This window comes from Zosterops lateralis, assembly GCF_965231275.1.
Source record: "Zosterops lateralis genome assembly, chromosome: 2".
NCBI lineage: Eukaryota > Metazoa > Chordata > Aves > Passeriformes > Zosteropidae > Zosterops > Zosterops lateralis.
The window spans coordinates 51,249,407-51,272,832 of record NC_139763.1 but is presented as its reverse complement, the minus strand read 5'-3'; the positions used below and the strand labels follow the sequence as shown (position 1 = coordinate 51,272,832).

Sequence of the window (23,426 nt, the reverse complement as noted above, 5' to 3'; positions counted from 1 at the left end):
TTTTCATATATATATAAAAAACAAAAACAAAAAACAAAAAAAACCAAAAAAAAAACCAAAAAAAAAAAAAACAAAACAAAAAACAAAACAAACAAAAAAAAAAAAAAAAAAAAAAAAAAAAAAAAAAAAAACCACCAAAAAAAAAAAAACCGGCCTTTAGGCGTTTCCTCTGAAAAAAATTACTTTTTGAGGTCATCCTGAGGGTTCCTGGAATTTTTTCACACGTTCTAAAAATTATCCTTGTGAAGCCCTGCACAGCCATGCCTCCCCATCAGCACTGTCCCAGAGAATGCAGAGCTTGTATGGCTCCTGCTCCAGGTGGCCCCTACAGCTTGAGGTGGTCCTTCCCAACCACAGTTAACTCTCTGTCCAAATAATTTCCATGTGACTTTGCAAGCTATTCCTTGTAGAGAAAATCTTAACTAAATTATCACCTCATTCCAAACTAGTTCCTATACAAATAAGAAGTCCCATGAGTGTAACACTGAAATTTATTGAAATGCTTACTTTCTTGCACTGGTTGATGGAGTGCATATTACTTTACAGAAGCCAATAAAATTTGGTCCTTGTTCCTTACCAAGGACAAGCCACAGTTTCTCCCCAAGAGGGAGCGCATCTCTGCACTTACACAACCTATATTCTTCCAGGACTCTTTATTACCATTTTCCCTACAGCTGAGTTGTTCTGCACAGATTTTCTGCTCAGTATGAGGGGTTGGGGAGGGGGCATTAATTATACAGCAAGATGGAGCAGGGCCAAGCAGCCTCTCTGGTGCACCGTCTCCTCCACACACAGCCTTCTTCCTGCTGCTTTGCAGCTACAAGGATCACCTGTTGGTCTTGGCACTTCCCCAAGCTGGGGCCTAGCGGAAATGACAGAACCAGCTAGAAATGAGAGCCAGCTCCTATTCCAGCAACCCAAATGAGGGAAATACAAAAACAGATGATGGCAACGTGATCTAGCTGCTGCACGTGAGAGCCAAGAGGGTGTGGGGTAGAGGAGATACATATAAAAGGGGTGAATGTTGGACAAAAACCTCAAAACAAATGAAAAAAAACCAGAAAACCTCCAAAACCACTGAAAAGGAAGCTTTTTTCCTGATGTCGATCACTTTTCATATTCAGCACAGCAAAACATTAGGGGAGTTTTTTCTCCATCTGAACACCTGCCAATAGGGAAAACTAGCTACCTTGTTCCTGCTCCTGCTGGAGTCGTCAGATGTTTCCATCTCCCATATGAGAGATGTCAAAGGGATAGTCGGGCACACAGCAGAAACAACCTGCCTTTTTCAGGCCAGCTCCTTTCTGTACTGCATGGTGACACACAAGCTGTTCCAAGAGCTGTGTAAGGAATTCCCTTCTTCCACAACAGTGCTCAGAAAAACCTTTTACTTGATGTTTGGGTGAGATGCAATGTTGTGTAACAGAAAGACTGAACACTACTAACCTCTCATTTTGGTCTTCTGAGCAGAAAAAGCAGATAACTAATCCAACGGAAAAGGTAACCATCACTAACTATTTAAAAGAGAGGAATGCTGCCTTTTAAATGATAAAAATACAAGCTAATTGCACACTGTATTTCCATACCTAACAAGGTTCATGCAAGCCCTTGAAATCCATATTTACTCAAAGCAGTAACCATCCTAACATCCAAGATCTCTCATCAAATTTCTCTGAACCACTGAGTTGAATGGCACCATAAATATTTACTCTCTCCAATACCTTAACAGGCTTTAAATTAACTTTTAACTTTTTTTTTTTTACTCAATAACTTTTAGAAACTGTAACAATAAAAGCAGGAAAAACCTAATTCTTAAAAGGAAGTTTTTTCCTCTCCAAGAGCAATGGAATGGGTCCCCAGAGCTTCCTTCTTCCTGAGAAAACACTCTATGTATAATCAATCTAGAGTCCAATTCCTCAACAAGCACCAAGCCTTCAAACACACCGGGCATTCAGCAGTCTCTGCGACTCTGGCCTTTAAACTGTAACACTCTTTGCCTTTCTCTCCCTGGTTTCCCAAGCATTCTTTATTCTCTTCTTTCCAGCAACTAGGTAGGTAAGCAGAAGCAAAATTCGAGCAGTGGGAGCAAGCTGGGGCTAATTTGCACCTTATGAATTATTCAGGCCCTCCTGATTCCTGCACCTGCACTGAGGCAGGAAGCTTGCGAGGAACAGTCATTACTCTTCTCTTGGGTTTGCACAAGCTTGGTTACTGCTCAGACACTTTGTTCTGTAACTAAGGGCTTCAGGTCTTGTATTAAGCAATAGAAATGGGAGAAGAAAAAAAATAACTGCATGTTGTCAACCCCCCCTCTCCTGCCTCAAACCCAGGATAATCATTCAACCCTGTTCCAAGACAAATGAATTGTAGGGTGTATCGGACTGATGCTGAGTTTATCTTACATATGCTAATCCAGATCAGAGCATGGGGAGAGAAAGAACGAATGGGTGCTTGAGTTGGTCTTGTCAGACATTTACTCAGCTGCATTAAATTGCACACTTAAACTTCTCCCTAGCTCAGTAGGGAGTATTTCACGTGCATCAAGTATTTCACATGCTAACCTGATCATTAAGGCGTCCTTCTCCCCAGATACACCACAAATAAATTCTCTGCCTGACATTCTGGCTGACATAAGGGGTGCTAACAGTTTAATACTATTGGAAGAGCCTATACTGTGCTTGCAACGTGGTGGATTTAACAAGCAAATAGGTCTTTTTCACCTCTATCTACTATTATCTTGGTAAACAGAATGTGACACCTAACTGCAATTCCAGATACAACCCATGAATCTAGACAGCCATTACGAACACTTGCAGAGAGCAGATACAAGCCAATTAGCACTATGAACATTTTAAGATAATGATATGTTTTTGAGCTAATATGCTAAGGCAAACAGATCTAAAAGTATTAGGCAAATTCAAAGCAGCAAACATCATCTTTACTGTATCTCGAGTCTGCAGCTACACTGAGTATCATTAGGTCTTGTCCTTTATTAACATTGCTGTTACCAACAAGTTCTCCAGTTAAAAGATCATCTCATTAATCCCAAGCAGCTAAGCATCATGCTTTGATTGATTCAGTAAAACAGATCTGTGGTAAGGGATAATGAAACTACTCTAATCCCCTCTTCCAAAAAAACCTAGTCAAACATGAGTGTTAAGCATTCAGAAAGGTACAGTCAATCCTTATCAAATCTTTGCTTTTCTTCTTTCTATGCCTAAAGAAGGTAATGCATTTTCCTATCCATGCAGGATGTGTGATTGGTCTAAGTGCTACTCTTATCATGTTCCTATCCAACAATAGGTACTCTGACACTTTTTAAAGGTATTTTAATCGAGCATGTAAACACGTTTTATTCTTTGATGCTCTTTCATTCAGCATCATTAATCCCCAGCATGAAATCAATAGACTTAAAACATTTAATCACGTCAAAACGCAACATACAAATCCACAAATGACTTCAGTTCATCACACACACTGAATAGCTTGCAAATTGGAAACCATGCCTTCTTTTTGCCTTGGGAATCAGTAAACCCTAAGTTAGTTTTCCATTGAAGTAAACAGAGCCTTTCTCCAAGAATCTGCCATTAGAGAAAAAAAAAAATGTTGATAAACAAAGCAAGGGATTTTCTGTTTGCTCTGTCATCTTTTTTTTATCCCTTGCAGTCTCATTGGCCTTATGAGAAACACTTATTTTACCATAATCTCTTGACAGTATGTATGTTTAAAAAAAGTTTGAAAACAATTACAGTAACTGGGTTACAGAATGTACTGGAGGTGCAAGAGAAAGGAAAAACATCTTTGTGGTTGCGTATTTTTCCTTTTTAACAGCACACATTGTTTCTCTGCCTGAATAGAATGCATAAGGACAACAATCATTGGTGCTTTAAAAAAAAAAGGAAAGAGAATTAACTCAACCTTATATATGAATATGACTTCCAAAGCCTGTAGCACACAGAAAGTGACAAGAATCTCTTTGATAGAGAATCTCTCCCAGGGCAAAAGCTGTGGCTGAGATGAAAAATTAAAAACAATCAGACTCCTCCTTTGATTTGAAAAAGGGCAGAAACAGGTAAACATGGAAAAGGAATAGTCTAGGTAATGGAATAACATCTTTAATTCTAATACATTAAAAAGCACTGAAAACTTGTTAATGTTAAAGAAGAAAATAGAGTTTGGAAAGTGCTGAAGTTTGAAAATGGGCATGCTGAAAGCCTGATTTAGGAGGGAGATACCCAAATGTCTGACTATGTCCATGACCCCATCCCCACCCACTGTCCCATGAAGAGTCCTACACAGACTCCCCCCAAACCCATGAGGTCCTTCACTGTTAAGATGGAGGTTCTTTAGGTACCACTAGACACATGTCAGCACATGATCATTCTGGCAGCTACCTGTTTTCCACCTAAAGGCAGGGCCCTGTCCTGAACTTTGCCTGTGCCTTGTGAAGAAGCCCCCAAAGGCCAGCAGAGTTCTGATGGTGGTGGCATTGGCAACGTGCTGTACTGCAGCATTGCAGTCAGGTAATTCACCCAGAGAAGGAGCAACACCCCAGGAATAATCTGGCTATAAGGATGCAGGGTCTTGAGCATAAGTGTCCATGGAAGTGAGTAATGTAATTACTACTCTGTAATCAGGAATGCAAGAACCACAAGGCTAAAAGGTTGGGCAGAAAAGGGGGATCCTGGCTCCATACTAGAAATCTGGACACTAAGCATTTAGAGAGGAACAATGGAAGGTTTATTTCAGTATCCACAACTGTTTCTGGTCTGATGTTGCTCAAGGCAATGGAGCCTACAGTCCCAATCCTGTTCGTGCTCAGGCAAGGATACAGGTTCTTTTTACCCACTCTCCTTCCTCATCCCATGACTTTCATGTTCCTGTCCATACAGCTGCCCATATTTAGCAAGAAGGGAGATGACACTTCACTGCTCCCCTAGTATCTAATCTCATTAGGCCTGCAGCAAGTATCCCAATGAGATCAGCTTGTGCTCAGGCCTCAGGTTACCCACTCTGTTGATGAGCTAGTTAATGAAACTCATCTGGAGAAGTGGCAAAATTGCTGTTGCTGCTGCCAGCTTGTTTGACAAAAGACTTATCTCTGCTCCATTATAATCCTGAAAGAGCTACAGAGACTACCTCTGAAGGAAAATTATGTTCTTATTTTCTACTGGTTCCCTATACAGTCCATAATGATTGATCTGATGTAACTGGCCTGTATTCCCAGAGAAGCATTTACATTCCCTAGGCCATCAGCAAAGTATACACCTAAACTAGATTGGTAAGGGCTCCTTTTTAGTTGTTCTCAGAACATGCAATTCCCTCTAGTGACTACAATGAGGAATTCAAGTGCTTTTCCTCAGAGGTCAGATCAATCTGCAAAGCTTAACCTTATACAGGTAGAAGTTTCGTCTCACAGTGAAGCACAAGTGCTACTCACTCAAGCATTAAAGAAGTTTTCTGAGAGTGCAACAGAGACACCAGTGCCTCTAGTGTAGCACAACACAGTCCCACTCTATCTGAGAGAGGGAATGAAAATTTCATAGTAGGTATGACTAATCTGAACTTTACACTAAGTATGCAGAGGGTAATTGACCTCCTGATTTTGTTGTTTTTCCCATTGAAAGTAATGTTTATGCACTGAGCTGCATGAAGGAAAATACATAGATTAGGGAATTGCTTCAAATGCTTCGGCTATCCTAGATACATTAATTTTTCATTGCCTTATTTATGAAAAAAATACAACCAAAAAACAAACCACAACAAACTAACAAAAAAAGCCCAGTAAAAAAATGGAGGTAAAACTAAAATGTGAAATGAGGACATTCCAAATTCAGCAAAGAGAAGATCAACCATTTTCTGCTGGCAGTGCTCTTAATTATTACCAGTAACTTCCTATTTATTATCATCATCATTATTCTTTATCCTGTTCTTTAAAAATGATCCAGATTACCTCTGCAAATGTGTGGGGTTTTTTTTCTGTTTGACAGATGCTAGATTCACTTTGAGCTAAAAGCAATCAAAGTTTAGACATAAGATATTTATCCTTTAAAGCCTGTGCTCTTCAGTAAACAGTTTGGTCCTGGAGATGGATTGCAAGTACAGACTTGGGCCATAACATTCTTACTAACTAATGGGAATGTTAGCAAGTAAAGCAGTGTACTCCGCACTGCAATGCTTATTTTCTTTTTGAACTGGTGACAAATGAGAATGACTGCTTCAAATTAGTCTCACAAATATCAGGAAAACAACAGAACACTGCAAACCTTCATCTTCAAACAGTGGAGAGTCAAAGCGAATTAAGGTGAAAATGGTGTCCAGCAAAGTAATTCAGAACAGGAAAGCCATCCAACTGCAAAGCAGCTTGACCTGAACACAGCCCCAGAGGCAGTGCCACAGCTGCCAGCTAGACAGTAGCCAAAGAAGTTAGCAGAGGTGCAAGCCAAGAAGTCAGCCATGAACCCACTTGCCAATGTAGTAAAGCTGTATTCCAGAATTTGGCATCTGGGTCCTCCAGCTGCCAAACATCTCCCATCTGGCTGAGCCTGTGGATGAGGTGTTAAAAAGAAGATTGAGGGAGATGATACAAGAGCAAAAGCAGTCCCCTTTGCAAGAAGCAAAGATGAAGAGGCAGGTTGTGCCCCCAACACATGAAACTCACACACATTATCACTTTGTTCCCCGTGGATCAGAGGAGGCAGTCCAGACAAAATGCTCCACATTTTAGAGGAAATCAACAGTTAGATGTGCATGAACTGAGGCAACCATCCCAGCCTCTGGCCATCCACACAGGTCAGCAGATGCAGATTTGTGCGGAATTGGTTTTGAGTAAAACTTACAACTTTTAGTAGATTTGATGAACCCAATAAGAAAAAATAGGGGAAAAAAAAGCTACAAAAAATGTTTCTTCAAGACTTTGTGATCCGCTCTGTTCCTCTGTCATCACAAAGAAATTAAAGTATCAAAGAATGTTTCTGTACTTTCCTAACTGGAATACCATAATTTTGAGTGTAATTTTATGGAAGGATAACTTCCTTGCAATTTAGTGGAAAAAGATGAGTTTAGTAATACAAAGTTGAAAACTATCTAGACCTTGGTAGGCATGAAATTTAATTCAAACAAAATATATCCACTCATATAGGTGCATTTAATTGCAGAATTTACTTCTGACAAGCAGTTAACTGCTCCCAAACTCCAACAGTGCCATATCCCAAGAACCAGGACCAGCGTGAGAAAGACTCCTAGAATTGTCAGTAGTTTAAAGAGCATCATAACTATTCATACTTTCAAATAATGCACTGACTTTAATGTTAATCTCACTGATCTCATTTCCACTTTCAATCTACAGGCAGGTCTGCATGGCCCAAATGGGGATTGACAGATGTGACTTCTTGATCAATTTAGTTCTTTCTTTTAAAAAGATACAAAAACCCTACAGCTCTTTTCCAAATATCTGTTTTTATTAGAACCTATTTGTCCTGCCAAGTATTACCTTTCAGTCTCATCTCACTCCAGTCTGAGCACAGTAACTTACAGCAATTTAGAATTGCTGTATGAGATGACTTATGCGATCTTCATCTACATCTAACCATGCATGTTTTTCAGGGGGCCTCATTAGTAGGATCTAATATTCATTACCATGGTATGAAAATACCATTTAAATTCATAAGGGATTTTTAAAGCAAAATACTGACAACATTAACAAGGAGCAAAAAATTAACAACATAAGTTTCCTTCTTGAAAATGCTTCCTGCAGAATAGAAGCCAATAGGCAAAATTTTATAGTAAATTTAATGCAAGCTAAAGAAGCCTCCATTAAAAATTGTATCTGAAATATGCATAAACACAACATCCTGAGAGACTAGTAGGCTCTTCAGAATAATTTCTCAGGTTGCACTGATAATGCAATCAGATTAAAGAAAATTCTAAGGATTTTTAAAAATAAATGTATTGCTTTAATTTCATAGCCAAGGAAACCTTAAAAGATTTGTATTAGCTCTAACAGAGAAATTGCTCATGCTGCTGCTTTGAAAATGTTTGAGTAATAAGATCCTGCAAATTTTTAATATAAATATACCAGTTGTAGTGTAATTAACTGCAAATTGGAGATAGGAGTAGTCTTGAGGAATGACTTCTGTATTTGACTACTCATTAGCAGTTTGAAAGTGTAATTGCTCTTAAACATGTCTTCTTCCTAATTTTATTACGAAGCTTATAAATGTGAAGAATTTGATTTATTCTGCACAGTTATTTGCTTATACTGAATGTGTAAAGTTTTTCTTCTGTACTCCACAGGCAGAGAACACACAGGTCACTAAGAGCAGATAAAGCAGTGAGTTGATGGGTTAACACTTGTCCCATAAGGACTCCAAAGGAATCTTCTGTGGGGCACACAAAACAAACAACAGAAGAGAGGACAGGCAAGTAAGTAAGCACACTGAAAGTTGACATTTCACAGCATACTATTTTAAAACCCACAAAAGCAACAGCCATGAACCCCACAAAAACAGGAACCCTAGCAGCTTTGGTACATCCTTCTGTGATTTGACATCCTTTCTACCTGGGCAAGGGGAGTGAACCCGAGGGCACTTATGGCATCACAACACTTGCTGAAGCCTTACAGTCACCCCTCACACTGGACTGGCATGTAAACCCTGCACCCAAAAGCAGGGCACCTACTAGGCACATTACACAGTAAGGTTTTTAAATTTTGCCTACCTTAAAATAAAAGCAAGGAGATGTTTGCAAAGAGCTCTCCATACATTTTGCATCTTTGCTTCATGGTAACTGGCAATAACTCATTATAACATGAGCTACCCTGATGCACATTAACTTCTTTACTCAATTTCAGCAGACTATTTGAACACTTTAAGCTGTATTATTAAACATCAGACAAGGTATTTTCTATGCTTGTATTTAAACACTGGGATTGGTAAAAGAAAATAAAAATTGCAGCTTTCCCACCACCCTCTGAGCCTCAAGATAAAAAAAATGCAATTGCAAAACTCAACTTCAGATCTTGCCTAACCCCACATACCCAGTCATGACATAAAGAGGGAAAGAAACTTGAAAAGTACTGCTACTAGACTTTATCAATAAAACAGAATATTATGTAATACACAATAAAATGCTTCATACCTGGAGTTGAAAAAACGAAAAGGGTTAACAGCTGACCTGGCACAGCCCCACATGCTCTCTCTGGAAATTGAACACAGACAATTAGGAATTTTAAGTTACCCCAAATAATCGAAGGGGACTTAGACAAGCTTGAGGAACACTTACTGCAAAGTAAGTAAGGCACATAGCCTCAGTGTGGAAGGCACTTTAGGATTTTCCCATTCACTCAAAACCGTTCTCAAACTTAATTTGCTCTGTAGATGTCCCAGGTAACAATAAGTAAGTCATTAGGAGCTCTGCGATTCATTTTCATGGCAGCAAAGTAAAAGCTTAAGTGCCCACATGTCACTCAGTTGTAATTCTGGATCATGATGGATCATATTTTCTTATTAAAAAATAAACAGTGACAAAGAGGTAAACTCTAATGAGAATCTACAGCAGGCAATCATTGCATGAGGAGGAAATAGTGGCTGCAGTGAACGTCTGCTCCTAGAATTCTGCTGCATCCATAATACTATTCCTAACACTACACTGAAAATCTTAGGCTTTAACATTTTGATTTAGAACTGGGACTCCAGGAAAAATAGACAATCTTCTAAAATACTATTTTGAATAATGAACCATAGAAATACGCAATGTCATAGCTATATGAACTCCTATGCTGGCTGAGATTTGGACTACATTAAATGTTCCTTTTCACTGACAAATTCAGATCTAATGCATGTGCTTAAACAAGAAGCATCATGCAGATGGGTTTTGGAAAAAGTTCCACCAAGTTATGGGGAAAAAAAGAAAAACCTGTAGAAAGCCAAGAACATGAATAAGCCCCTTTAGTTCTTCTCTCTGTGGTTCAGACCTCAAATGTACTGTGAAAGTAGTCTGAGGCCAATGCCCAAGAAACTAGCAAAAATATGAGAGTAACAGTATGAATCATAAAAAAGCTCTAGCACACTAACAGTTGAATGCATTTGCACTGAAAATGTTTTGGATCTTTTATACTGCTCAATTAAAATTTCCAGGTTGGTACTGGAGTTGTTGAAAGTGAAAAGGAAATTTTCAGAATAACTTTGCTTGATTTATATAATTGCATTTTCTACTCGCCCTTGGAAACCTACAAATAATCTATTTGCTCTCAAAATTTTGCACTGCATGCTTTGAACCTGCCACATTTCCTTGCTTCAAGTGTACAGTAAATATTGGCTTTCTTTACTGTTTTTGCCATTTGCTAGATGCTAAATTTCTGATAATGACAGAAATATCCTATGGAGATGACAAAATTATGTAAAGAATTTTTGTAGTAAAAGTTATTAGCTCCATCACTGCCTCACACTGTTTTGATTTTTTCCTCACTCTTTCTCCACTCTCCATGTAGAGTCTTTTCCTTCTCAGAAATATATAAAGTACTTGTCCCACAGTAAATAGGTCCAGATTTCATTTTACAGCTGTGTCAGTACCTAATCAAGGAGCACTGCGACAAAATCTCTCCTGCCCCAACAGCCCTCAACTGAAAGCAATGTGCACTGGAAAAACAGTTACTGGAAACCATTAACACCAATGGTTCTCCATGTTAATTAGTTTGCAATCATCTCTGTGTCTTATTGGAAAATCATTTATTTGCACAGGTGATATAAACAATAATACATTACCTAGAAGTTGTAACTCTGAATTTTAGACACTCCTTTTCATAAAGTTCCCTTTTTAACAACTAAGCAACAGGGCAGACCAAAGTGCAGTTGCTGAGGTTAAATATTTGCACGCTGAATTTTTGACAGTGGGAAATTTAGTAGACAACTAAAACTCTGTTTAAAACGTATAGTATCCAGGCACTGAAGCAAAAGACACTCAGGCATCATCCAACCAACGTCACTGACACCTCAAACTTACTATGCTCATTCCTCTCTGTTTGGTGTGAAAGCCAAAGGGCTGTGCCTCACACTCAGCCTCTTCTACAACCCAGAAACCATGGAGAGAAATACCTAACACTTGCCTCTGGAACTTGAAGCTTATCTGTGCTATGAAAATAGCTAAAACACATCTCAGACAAATCAGCATAAAAAGGATCTGTAACAGTCACTTCCCAACCCAAAATGTAAGTGTAGAATAAAGAAGAGGAAAAGGACCACGGCTGGGTATCTTTTGCATACAAATACAGGTATCTGGCTTCCTGAGTTAGTGCTCTAACCACCAGGCTTTTATGCCATAGGTGGGTGGCTGCACCACTGCTGGCTGTAACATTTTTACACAGAGAGATGGCCAATGGGAAGAGGACAGCAAGCTCTGGGTGTTAAAACAGGCAGAAATAGGTAAGCTCAGAACCTGACCTCTTCGTTTCCACAACGGAAAGTTGGGAACGTGAGCTGCTCTTTTTTTTTCCAAACTACTTTAATGAACTACTACAGTTCAGAAGCCCGAGCTCCAAAGAGAGCAGAGACAACTCACAGCCAAGTACCCAGCCAGGATGTAAGTGGAGACAGCTCTAGGAAGCTGATTGCTCTGCCCATTGAACTTAAAAGCCTTTAACTCTTTGTTTATTATACTGTGGGAGTATTAATGCCTTGTGTAGGTGCTCTGCCACACTGCTGGAGCCAATCACCTATTTCAGAACCTCACAACACCTCCACCAGACCTCCACTCAAAGCAGAAAATCTGCATCTTGTCTCAAGTGCCTGTCTGTGCTCTTGTGGCTCATCTTAGTCCTAGGTAGCTGCAGTACTTCATGTGTATTGCAAGCATTTGGGGACAGTGAACCTCTGTGTTGTGCAGTATATCGGCAAAGATGTACCTGTTACAGAATTGCATGTACTTGTAGTTCCTCTCAAGCAAAAGGAAAATGACATTCTATTATTCTGACTATGCTTTAGGAATGGCAAAGGATCTCAGAAATTAAGTGGTGATACAGACAGTAAGCAGTTCTGAAGTGGAAAAACTGAGTGCAAAAGGAATAAACCAGTTCAGCTTGGTAAATAACTTTCAGCAAACAATTTATTATACAACACGACTCTATTATTGTGCTTTTGAAACTTTTATGACTGAGTTTTTGGTCATTATTGTAGTTCCTCCTGTGAATTTATTTATCAATGGTTTGACTCTTTGGCCCTGACAAGCAACTGATTACAGAAACAGCAGTGCTCATCAGTTCTTAAAAGAAATACCATGGTGACTTATATATCTATCTGTCAGCATTGTCTGTCCCTGATTTATCATGCATTACCCTAGCACTATGCTAAATATTTTACTTCTCATGCAAATAATTGAGGGACATATTTTGACAGGACTGGCACTGCTGACTTTTAATAAATACATAAACCAAGTATTTCTTTTACTGCCTAATGTCAGCTTCTGGTGATTCTCAGGTTAATTTATTTTTCAGGCTCTGTTTGTAATGCTGGGCTTTTCAGCCAGCAGCAGATCCTGTAAACAGGCCATAGGGTGAGCACTTTCTAGGGCAGCCTCTGGCCTCAGTGCCTGCCAGCCTGCTCCACGCCCCGCTGAGCTAGCAACACAGGCTAGACAAGAGAGCTCTGGCTGTTGCTGCCTCCTCTGATCCACCCTGGTCCCTTCCTTCTTTTCTGCCTGCCTCAGCTTTCATATTCCCTTGCACTACTTTATCCTGTGGCAGTATAAAGTATATATCACAAGGATAAATAAAGAAAAATATGACCCAGAACCTCATGCTTGACACATCTTTTGTCACTGCTCTAATGATGGAAGTGCAGAGTTTGACTCTGAAACCTGTGACTTTCACTACTTCAGGATTAGATGCTATAATAACAGCCATTGTGCTGCTTTACTCCTTGTTTTAGCTTTCAATTCCTTTATTTTGACTAGAGTAATTTCGTATGTGTGGTGGCTGTAAAGTCCAAGTATCCTTTCTGATATGTATTAAAAATGCTCATGTTCTAAGTCACATACACATGGACAGTGACACTTCCTTGGCACACAGGCTCAACACAAAAAAACCTCTCTTCATATCCATCATTCAAGAACTTCCACTCACTCCTCTTTTATCTCCAGCCTAAGAAGAACTTGCTGTGAGAAATGAGGCTGTGGTGAAATCACTACTAGTAAAAGATGACTGAACTAATAGATGGGAAAAATCTTTTCCCATTATGCAAGAGAAAAGAAAAAGGCAGGAAAAAAAAGTAGGTTAGTATTTTTTTTTTAATCACTGTATTTACATGCTCAGTCAATTATGCCTTGCCAAACAGAGTTCCTCTCTTAACAGTTCCCTCCTTTACGTGCAGTTTACATACCCATGACCTACACAACTTTTGAGTTTTTGCATGCATTGACCTATACATTCAGGACAGTATTTCCATAAATCAGTGCAAGCACTGCTATTAAGATTTAATTGTCCCGCATGTATGTCTGTCACAAAATCACAGGAACTGCCTTATGGAAAAGATAAAAACTTATCTAATCTAGATAATGAAACATGAAATATTTTTGGCTCAAGTGACAGCAGAGGACAATGCTCTTTCTTTTTCTTATCAGTAAGTCAAAGTAGCAGTTCACCCAGGTAGTTTTATTGTGGGTTCTTCCACAGTGTTCTGTTATCCAATCCACACCTATGAGTATTTGTTATAGTTCTAAATTTCTTAAGGCACATGGCTCTGCCCCTGATTTCTGTGCTGATTTAGAAAGAGAAAACATAAAAAGCTGAATAACGAATCACTGGGGAAAGAGATGCCAAACAGGTGTACAAACTGCTAACTGGGTAGCAGAAATTCATAATGTTATTTATAATTCATTCTTCAGTGTCATGCTCTTCAAGCAATTACAGAATGCCTGCCTCACTATCCATAAAATGCATTTTACATATCTACCAACTAATGACTAGAGCTTCACTCTGGAGCAACACATTACAGTGGATTAAGCACAGGAGTAAGAGGCAGATGTATCTGATCCCAACTCTTTCTCTGCTTTGCTGCACGGCCTTGAGCAAGTCACTAACCTGTGGATAATTATAATATTTGAACACACAGGGGACCTGTACAATTCAATTAGTTAATGTTTGCAAAGCACTCCAAAGATAAAAAATGCTATCTGAATGATAATCACATGCTATTGTTCCATGGCATTTTATTCCAAAGCATGTTTATGTAAACATGTTTAGAAATGTAAAATTCCAGTAATGGCAAAGTTTTACAGCTACCTTGAAATGATCGGCACTTCTTACACTAAAATTTACATTAATTAACTAATCGAACTTATGTTTAAGAGGACATTTATTTGTGAATTCAATACAGACACTAAACTAAAAGCCAGGAAACAAGATCTTTCAAAGTTTCTGTGTGATAGATAAAGGAAGTGAAAGAGACATACAGAAGGTATCAAACCAATACATGTTACAAGTAACTCTTTCACTGCAAGATAATGGTCTCCCAAATAGCCAAAGTGTGGAGTTACTTTCCTTTTTTTTTTAGCACCCAGGGCTTCTCTTAGTTTCAGGACTAATCATTAGACCAAACAAAGTTAATGGAAAACAGAAACAGGATTTTGAACTTTAACAGAACCAGGATTCCTTAGTTCTTCAAGCTTATTAGGCAATTAATTTAAATATTTCTCTCAAAAGGAAAATAATACTCCCAGCCATGGTGTGGTAAAAGCTCTAGAATGACCTAATCAACAGCCATGGAAACTTATTACAGAGGAGACAGGAAGATATGATTTTGTGTAGACCAATAAAAGCACTTTTATTTTCAAATTAGCTTTCTTCAGGGAACAATGTGACAATACCCCTATCTCCCTATACAATTCCATTTAAGCAATTCAACCCTCTCAAAGCAGGAAGTGATGTTAATTTCTCTGTTAATTTCTGCTGGTTTTGATTTACAGTTACCATTCACCTAGCCCCTGCTTCTAAAGATCAATGGCTGATGGAGAATCTTGTTATCCTGGCAAAAGGCCTTGGGACATAGAGCAGAAAATCTTCCCACAAAAAAATCCTAGTGCATGCACAGGATGGCATTATTTGATTTTACTGCTCAACTTGCAAGTTATTGAACTTCTCTTTTGTCAAACATCACACATTTACAAAAAAAAAAAAAAACCAACAAAAAACCAAAAAAACCAAACAAAAACAAAAACTAAAACAAAAAAAAAAAAAAAAAACAAAAACAAAAACAAAACAAAACAAAAAAAAAAACAACAAAAAAAAACAACAACAAAAAAAAAAACCCCACCTTTTTAGAATAATATGGGTTTATTGGATTATTGAAACCTGAGGTTCATACTTAGTGCCTAAAGAGCAATTCCTAAAGGCATATAGGTCTTTCAAGCTCTTGAAGTCCTTAATAAGGCCTTTAGGACAATTCGTTTTTATATGCAAATAGATTTTTCTGAGAATTCAGATTTTGCTACCAATAACTTTATAAAATGCCATATAAACATATTGTAGAAGCAGTCAGTACTTCTTCAACAAACTGTCTGAACTGCATGTAGGGAGTGCACACAGGTAGGAGAAATCACACTTGTAGCAGTGATTTGACCTGTAGCACATCAAATTTAGATGCACTAGTTCAGCTTCTTCTCAAGTCACTGACTTCCAGCATGGCCTTAGAAAATAACATAGAGAGAGTTTCCTCATATATAACTTCAGCAATATAAAGTTTTATCATTCTCCCTAAACCACTTCTCCAGGTTCTTTTACAGCTGCTGGGGAAGACAGATACCTTTTGAAAGGTCATAACTGGTAAGATGACTTTACCTAGAAATATCTCTCCACTAAAGAAATCCAAAATACTTGAGCCTAACTTTTAGATAGCTTGCATTGTGAGAGATGAACTTGGGTGCAAGGTTATGTCCAAAACAGACAGTCCAGCATTGCCTAGAGGTTGCCTAAGGTAGCTGAGACAAAGCACACTCTGCCAGCTCAGTGGTGCCCTTGGGTCAGTAGCCAGCATCCAATCCAGCAACACTTTTCATTGCAAAAGCCTCTTCTTTTCTGCCACAGGATACTTACTTGACACTGCTTACAAAAAATAAAACAAAACTAGAACAGAAACATCCCTGAAATAATGACACAGTGGGGGCACCAACCGTAACAGAGGCCTTGCAGGGCTCTATGTCACCACTGCCTTTTGCTTACGTATCGCACAAATGCCTCTCAATGTTTTCAGCGAGTCAGTTCAGTTTGTAGAACAGCTCTGGAGGAGGCCAAGGAGAAGCCTCACTGTGTTACAGCCTGTAGGGAGGTCAGAGGCCCACAGACAGTTTTCTTAGTGTGCGGTCCAATTTCCCTCCAATTGCAGCAACTATGCAATCTTCTGCTCTAAAGTCTTGCTGCAATGGAAAAATGCATCCCAGACTTAGGTATTCTTCATAAGACAAGTAAAATTGAAAATTATATATTCCCACGATTTCACTTCAAACCAATTAGCGTTTTCCAGTGGAAAAAAAAAATCTTTTACTGAGGAATTCTGGATGAGCACTAGCCAATTCTCCATCTGTAAAATCAACATTCAATAGTGTGCCAGTTTTAAAATGAGCATTTGTTCACAGTGGGCAGATGTACCAGAGAAGAGGGAAGCAAAGTTCATACAAGCACTGCTGAAACACCCTTGCTTATGTTTCTTGGAGATTCAAGACGAAGTATTTTGTCTGAAAGTGGAAGAAAAAACTGAGGTGAAAGTTCCCTATAATGAATAGCACAACAGTAGTAATGATTGCAACTGAAGCAGGAAAACAAACTATACCAGTGTAGAAAATGAATGGCTGATGGAAACAAAGATAAAAACGTCAAAAGAAATAAAAATAAACCACAGAAATTGATTTACAGTGAAGAGGAGGGAGAAAAAAAAAGAGGACTAGGGGAAAAAAAATCAGATTTGAAAAGCATGCACTAATTTAAGAGAGTACATTGGTCTGTCTGTTGTGAAAATTCTTTTTTGCTAGTGCAGTATCCAAAACTAACTCCTCCTGTATTGCAGCAATAGATGCCAGAGAATTTACAAATAAAGTAAGATGATCACATTAGCATCAATGTATCAATCACATAAAGCAGCCAAAGAGAAGAGAGGTAGAGTCCCTAATCTCATTTTCATACAAGCACTCCAAGGCACCCAGCTCAGTGCAAAGAGGAATTCATGTTAAAGGTCAGAACAGTTACATACAAATGACAAATCCCATCTCTGTGAATTAACTGCAGCTATAACTACAAGGAGACAGGATTTCCTTTCTAAAATTTCTGTCTCTCCCTTACTCAAGAAAAACAATCCACTATCTGAAGCATCATCAGTTTATATGCACAGTTCTTCTTTTCCTTGACATTTGAAAGAAAAAAATGGTTCCATCAAAGGAGTTTCCTCCACTTACAACACCTAAGGAGAAAAGAAGTCTAGAGAGAAAGAGGAATTTCTGCATCTTTGGATTTTTACCAATATACTGGTCAAAAGTTCATGCTAAAAATCACTCTCTGCCTCTCCTGCTTCTGCCCTCAGCTTTTGCAAGTAGACCTTAAGTTATGCATATTCAGGGAGGGAGAGCTGCATGGTGTAAAATAATGTATTTGACCACACAAATGTGCGGAAAATAAAGAGATGAATGCACTGTTCAGGGTTTGCATTACTGTGTACCACGGAGATGGCTCCTGAGGCCATCCTGCATCAGTTCTGCCTAGGGATAGAAAGGCTGCCAGGGTGAGGGAACAGCATGTTGCCTCTGTGAGGGACCCTAAAAAAGTTTTACTGGTCTTCTAGGGGTTAATTAATGCCTTCTCCTCCCTTGACTTCATAAAGATTTCTGGAGTGTATCTGAGATTTGGCCCTGAATATATGATGCTATTCTTGCTGTGTAATAAGCATCACTGGTGTCAGGCATATAGAGGCAAATCTGCTCTTTGTTAGATGTTACATGTCAAAATGAGTTTGTAAAACATGCCACAAAAAGGATGAAGTGCTGCTTACAATGCAAAGCCCACTGAAATCTACATAATGCTGCAATATTTATAATCAGCCAGAGCATATTATCTGAGAATAATAAATTATTCTTAGTCTGTATTTTGTAAAGCATAGCAACTTCCATAAAGCAGCACTGTCACAGGAAGAAATTTCACCGAATATCCTGCTTGAAATAATGATTTTATTTATCTATAACTTTACATAATTGATTGGGTTTGTTGAACTGAAGGAGAACTCGGAACTCATTCCAAAAGAACTACTGAGAAAGAAGTCTGTAAGCCCAGCCAACATGAAACTTGCAGCAAGATGGCAATTTCCCCAAGAAAAAATAGTCATACTTGGTCACTTTACAAATATGCAAGCAAATTACATTCTGTTTGTGTAAATAAGAACTAATGCCAAACACGTGGCTCTTAGTGTTTCATTGTCACAATTTTTATTCCTAAGAATTTGTTCCTGTAAGACTACAGTGGCCCTGAAACAAAGCAGCAACATCAGTGGATGCCATCCAATTTAAGAGGATATGAAAAGCAAAGCTTTCAAATAGGCATTCCAAACTGTCCTGTGACCCAACTAGGTAAGCATCCTTTCCAAAACAACAAGCCTAAAAATGGCTGTATTAAAACAACAGTTTCTCCAAAAGCTGATGAGCTGATCTCCCTGTGGTTAAAACCTGGCAGACTGAGATGCAAGGGAAGATGTGGGAGCATTCAGCATGATCCTGTCACTCCCTGCCTCTGGCACAGTGGCTCCCCAGTCAGGTGCTGTGGATTGCCGTGGCCTCACCTCACACCAGGGAACTGCAGGGCTGATGTGTGTCCCAGGCAGCTGTCTGCACTGCCCAGGGGCATGGAGAGGAACGGGAGCTCACAGCCTGGAGTCTCTCCATGTCCCTAAATCAGACAACTCCAACAGGGCAGAGGGAGCGCTGCCTGAGCGTGCCATGCGCTACCCAGCCCCTACGCAGGGAGTGAGGTAACTGCAGATACCCACACAGGCAAGATGAATCCTGAGCCTCACAGACAGCACACAGGGAAAGGCAGGAGGCAAGGAAAGGCAAGGCACTGAGGCAATTGCTCACAGCCCCACATACTCTGTGAGGGGCTGTACAGGAACAACCCAAAGCAAATGCCCACCACCAGATACTGAAATCTCCAGAATCTGAACCCCCTTACTGCTCTTAGAGAATAGGTGGCAGTAGGCAAATATATATATATATTCATAATCTTTATGCAGAATAATATAAAGCATGTCTGAAAAACAAGCAGGAAAAGGTCAGCTGTTGTCTCGCACCTGCTACCGTACACCTACAAACTGGTATTGTATTTAACAAAGACAAAACTGTACAACACCAATTGCTACTGAAGAAAAGGATGTTACCATCGCTTTGGAAGTACTGCGGTGTACTTCCCAGCCACTCTTTGCAAGAAGTTATTTTTTTGGGCAACTATTCACCAGAAAGAGCTTACAAGCTCACTTAGAAAAAAATACACTCTGTGGGACAGTTGTCCAGACTCGAGGGCCAGCCTGCCTCCCTCAGGCACTAAGCTTTGACCTACGCTTTACTGACTGCTGAAGAAGTCTTTCTGTGCATGTCCCTATGCTGCCTGGTTATTCAGCAGAACAGTAGGTGCCTTTCAATGTCCTCAGAGGAAATTCCTGTCTGCTAAGTTTAGATACTCAAATTGAGCACACAGGATCTCCCTTTGGAAGGCTGCAGAGGCACTTTCCTCTCTGCAACAAGGTAATGTAGAATGAGAGCTTCTTTTTCAGTGGACTCCTTTGCTAAACGTCTAATATTAAGGTACATATTAGATGCCTAAAATCACAATAGAGCCTGCCTGTAGGGCACAATATTGCACACCAAGTAAGAAATAGATTGAGTGCAGTTGGCATGAAGTGCCAACATTCCTTTTCAACTCAGCAGCTGTATGTGTGGTGTCTGCGACTGAGAATGAAGTAAAGATGACAAATTGCAGATCACAGTCAAATTAGATTTTCCTAATGGGGCTTTTGAAATAAACTAACAGATTACTGTTAAAATAAAACCTGTAACAAGAATGAGTTGATGTTGCATTATTAAATTTCTTAATTTAATTCTTAAGCTCCAGAGCCAATCAAGTAATACTCAACATATTTACCTCCACAAACTGTGGAATGCATCATACAAAAGCTTTAAAAGCTTCCCATGGTTTAACCAGTTCTCTAAGTATTCAAGCAATATCCACCACTGAGAACAGTATCTGCCTGCTAGTCATATATTAAAATAATTATCTAGTGCTCCATACTTACTTTTTCAGTAATTAGACAGTGTAAAATCATTTAGTGCAAAATCATGATGTGTTGTTTTATTTTTCTGACTTATTATGTGTGCTATAAATTGAGAAAAAATACTTAGCACTTCAGGGCCTGGTGCTGTGACTAGAAAATTGAAAATACATATGGGACCTGTCTATCAAGGAATAGCCTCACTGGTGAAGAAACTTTCCCCTCCTCTATCACTGTTAGAAAGGGAGGCTGCTAATCACAGAAGCACCACCTTGTCTTGCCTCACCCACAAACACCTCTCTCCCTGCTTAAGGAGAATACTGGTTTGAGGTTCACAGTTACAGTGCTTGGTGGAAGCTGAGGTCTGGTGAAAATGCAAAAAAACCCCAAAAAACCCACAGGCAGTCCCTTCCCAAACATGGCAAAATGTCAGCTCTTTTAGCTGTTGATGTCCAGGAAAACAAAGCAAAATGGTTTTACATACCATATCAAGACATTTAAAATGCATCTATAATAATTTATACACTAGCAATGTCCAATGGCCTCAATATACCCGTTTTTATTTAATAATGTCCAGAATGCCCACATTTTGAACCTCTCAGATAAAGTAACGTGTTTTGTGGGTCTAGCACAGGCTTCAGTGCCTGGAGGCTCTAGTTCTATTTCCAGCTCTGCTTCAGACCTACAGGGTGACCTTTACGCATAACCTCATTTTCCTCACCTATAAAATGGGGATATTAATACTTATTTACCTCACAGTTGGTTCCCTTCCAGCTGCTACGGTGACTGAACAACCTCATGCATCTACAGAATTGCTAATGTTCATGATGAACTGTTTCTTCTTTTCAAACAAGCAGTGCAGGCACTAAATTAAGAAATTATTTGTCCACCCAGTTCGCAAAGGTACACAGAAAAATAACAGTGATGGAAAAATGGTTCAAAGCCCCTTGGTAATTTCCTTCCAATGACACTGTCCTTCAGGAGAAATGTTGCTAGTTCCTCTCCTATCTTACAGCAACTAGAATCAACTTCCTGATGCTGCTTTCAGTCAAGGAAAAAATACATGTTTTTTGAGGGGTAATCTAACTAGGTCTCTCTTTGGAGAGGATATAAAAACACAGCAAGCTTTCCAAGTATATAAAAGGGAAGAAACAATTTCAATTTGAAACTCAACCTAATAATGAGTTATTAGAGAGAAAGGAAGGGAAAGTGCATGAGAGAGACAAGAGATACAGTCATCTCATCCAAAAGGGAAGAGCTCCATGGAAAACGTGCTGGCAGGTATGCTGCCCAAAGGCAGGAGGACACCCCTGCAGCACTGGTGCCTCTGTCAGCCTGGGAACATCTCAGCAACACTCATCTTGTCTGGGAATGTGATACTTACTCTTGTACTGCTCTGGCTATGGAGAGCGCTGTAGATCCAGTTTCATTAACGCTATCTAAGGTCACATTTGGCAGGTCGTCATCATCACTGTCACTTTTAATTTGTCTGGGAGATAGGCCTCGGGGGTCCATTTGTGCTGGAAAGAGACATATAATGGATTAATATGAGTGGGCTGAAATTAATCTTGTCCCAGAGCAACATCAGGGTGCACAACACATCTGCCTGCTCTGGCTGTGCACCGCTCGTGCTGAGCTTCTCAAATCAGCTGAATGGTGGGAAAAGCCACCCAGCGGTGCCACAGCTGGATGTGAGCACTTCCAGGGGCACGCAGGTCTGTGAATTCACAGAGGCTACACCAATGCACGCAGCAGTACCGAAACAGAACTGCACACACCACAGCCAACAAAAACCCAGTTTACCCTCAGGTAACTTATGCTGCCTGACTTCAGAAAACAAAGGGAAAGAGTTACATCTACTTTGTACAACACAGAACACTCAAGAGTACATTTGATGGCAAAATTTCAGGAGCAATCTCTGATTCTGAGTGTTCATTGTGTGGTATCAGGATGGAATCCATGTCACTTCACTGAACTAAAATTTAGGCATCTAAACCCCCAGTTGTCCTGATTTCTGACACAATTCAACACCATCAGCCTCTGAAGGATCCTTCACTCCACACTACTTATAACCTCACACAAGCAAGTAACGTTCAGGTGACCAGTGTCAGCAGGGCCAACAGCTAGGAAGCAGGTCCAAAAGTCAGTTAAATCTGCCATTATGCCATCTTTCTTATGTTACAGTGTTTATGGACTCCACAAAAGGGACTGAGTTCCAATGAAAAACTGGAGGGCTGCAGATACTTCAGGAGCTATGCAGCCAATAACAGTAGGACTGATGAATAGCTGGGCTCTTGAAAAGAAAGCACTCCACAAATGAGTGATGAATCCAGGGAAAGTTGGTCTTAAATTTTAATTTATGTCTTAGCTGCACACCACCTGTGAGTGAAAGAATACTGATTATAAACGAACCTTCAGCTGTGGATTTTATGCTACAGAATTTAATAAGGAAAATACTATTAAACATGTTCAGTAAGCTGATGGAACAGCCCCTTCTGGAACCACAGTGCATTTACAGTTGCATAGTACTATTTCTATGACCTTTCTACAGGCAGGAGTTAGGTGCCTCAGTAATGCTGGCTAAGTTTGGACTGCTTATTATTCTTTATGTATAGTGAACACCCTTTGCTTATCAAAGCAAAGGTTGTTGACAGTGAACCATGACCTACATGAGACAAACATAACTTAAGAAATTGTTTGAAACATTTAATTGTTTTAGGCAGAATGAGCACCATTCTGATTGTGCTGCTTAGAATCACAATTTACACATGATGGTATTCAATGTCTAACCTCGACCTGAGCACTAGGGATAATCTAGTATTTTATTTAAAAAGCAACTGAACCATCTAGTCAGCTGATTTAGCCCCAGAAAACTATTTAGAAAGAAGTGCTACTTCTGCCTTGCTCCCTAGTGCTCCTTCTTAAAAAAACGAGGTTATTACTACGTATTTCATTAATTCTCCATTTTTTCTCATAGAGTCATAGAAAGGCTTTGGTCTGTAGGGATCTTAAAGATGATTTAGTTCCAGCCTCCCTGCCATAGAGGACTCACTTGTCCTGTAACTTTTTTATCTCATTTGCCAAACTATCTCTTGCCTGCATCTCTTCACTAGATCCAGTTGTTCTGAGCCCCATCCAACC

General features: G+C 39.5%; 1 protein-coding gene across 3 annotated transcripts in view; it reads right to left on the bottom strand.

Annotated features, from left to right (window-relative positions):
- Positions 1-23,426, bottom strand: part of KLF12 (KLF transcription factor 12) — a 228,498-nt gene that overhangs the window by 51,528 nt on the left and 153,544 nt on the right. For 2 of the 3 annotated variants that reach the window (XM_083854551.1, XM_083854552.1), the window contains 2 exons: positions 21,670-21,805; positions 9,139-9,198 (listed from right to left, as the gene is read on the bottom strand). In XM_083854551.1, coding sequence (XP_083710677.1) covers positions 9,139-9,198; positions 21,670-21,805 — 196 coding nt within the window. The remainder of the gene's footprint in view (positions 1-9,138; positions 9,199-21,669; positions 21,806-23,426) is intronic. The other variant, XM_083854553.1, reaches the window with a different exon arrangement.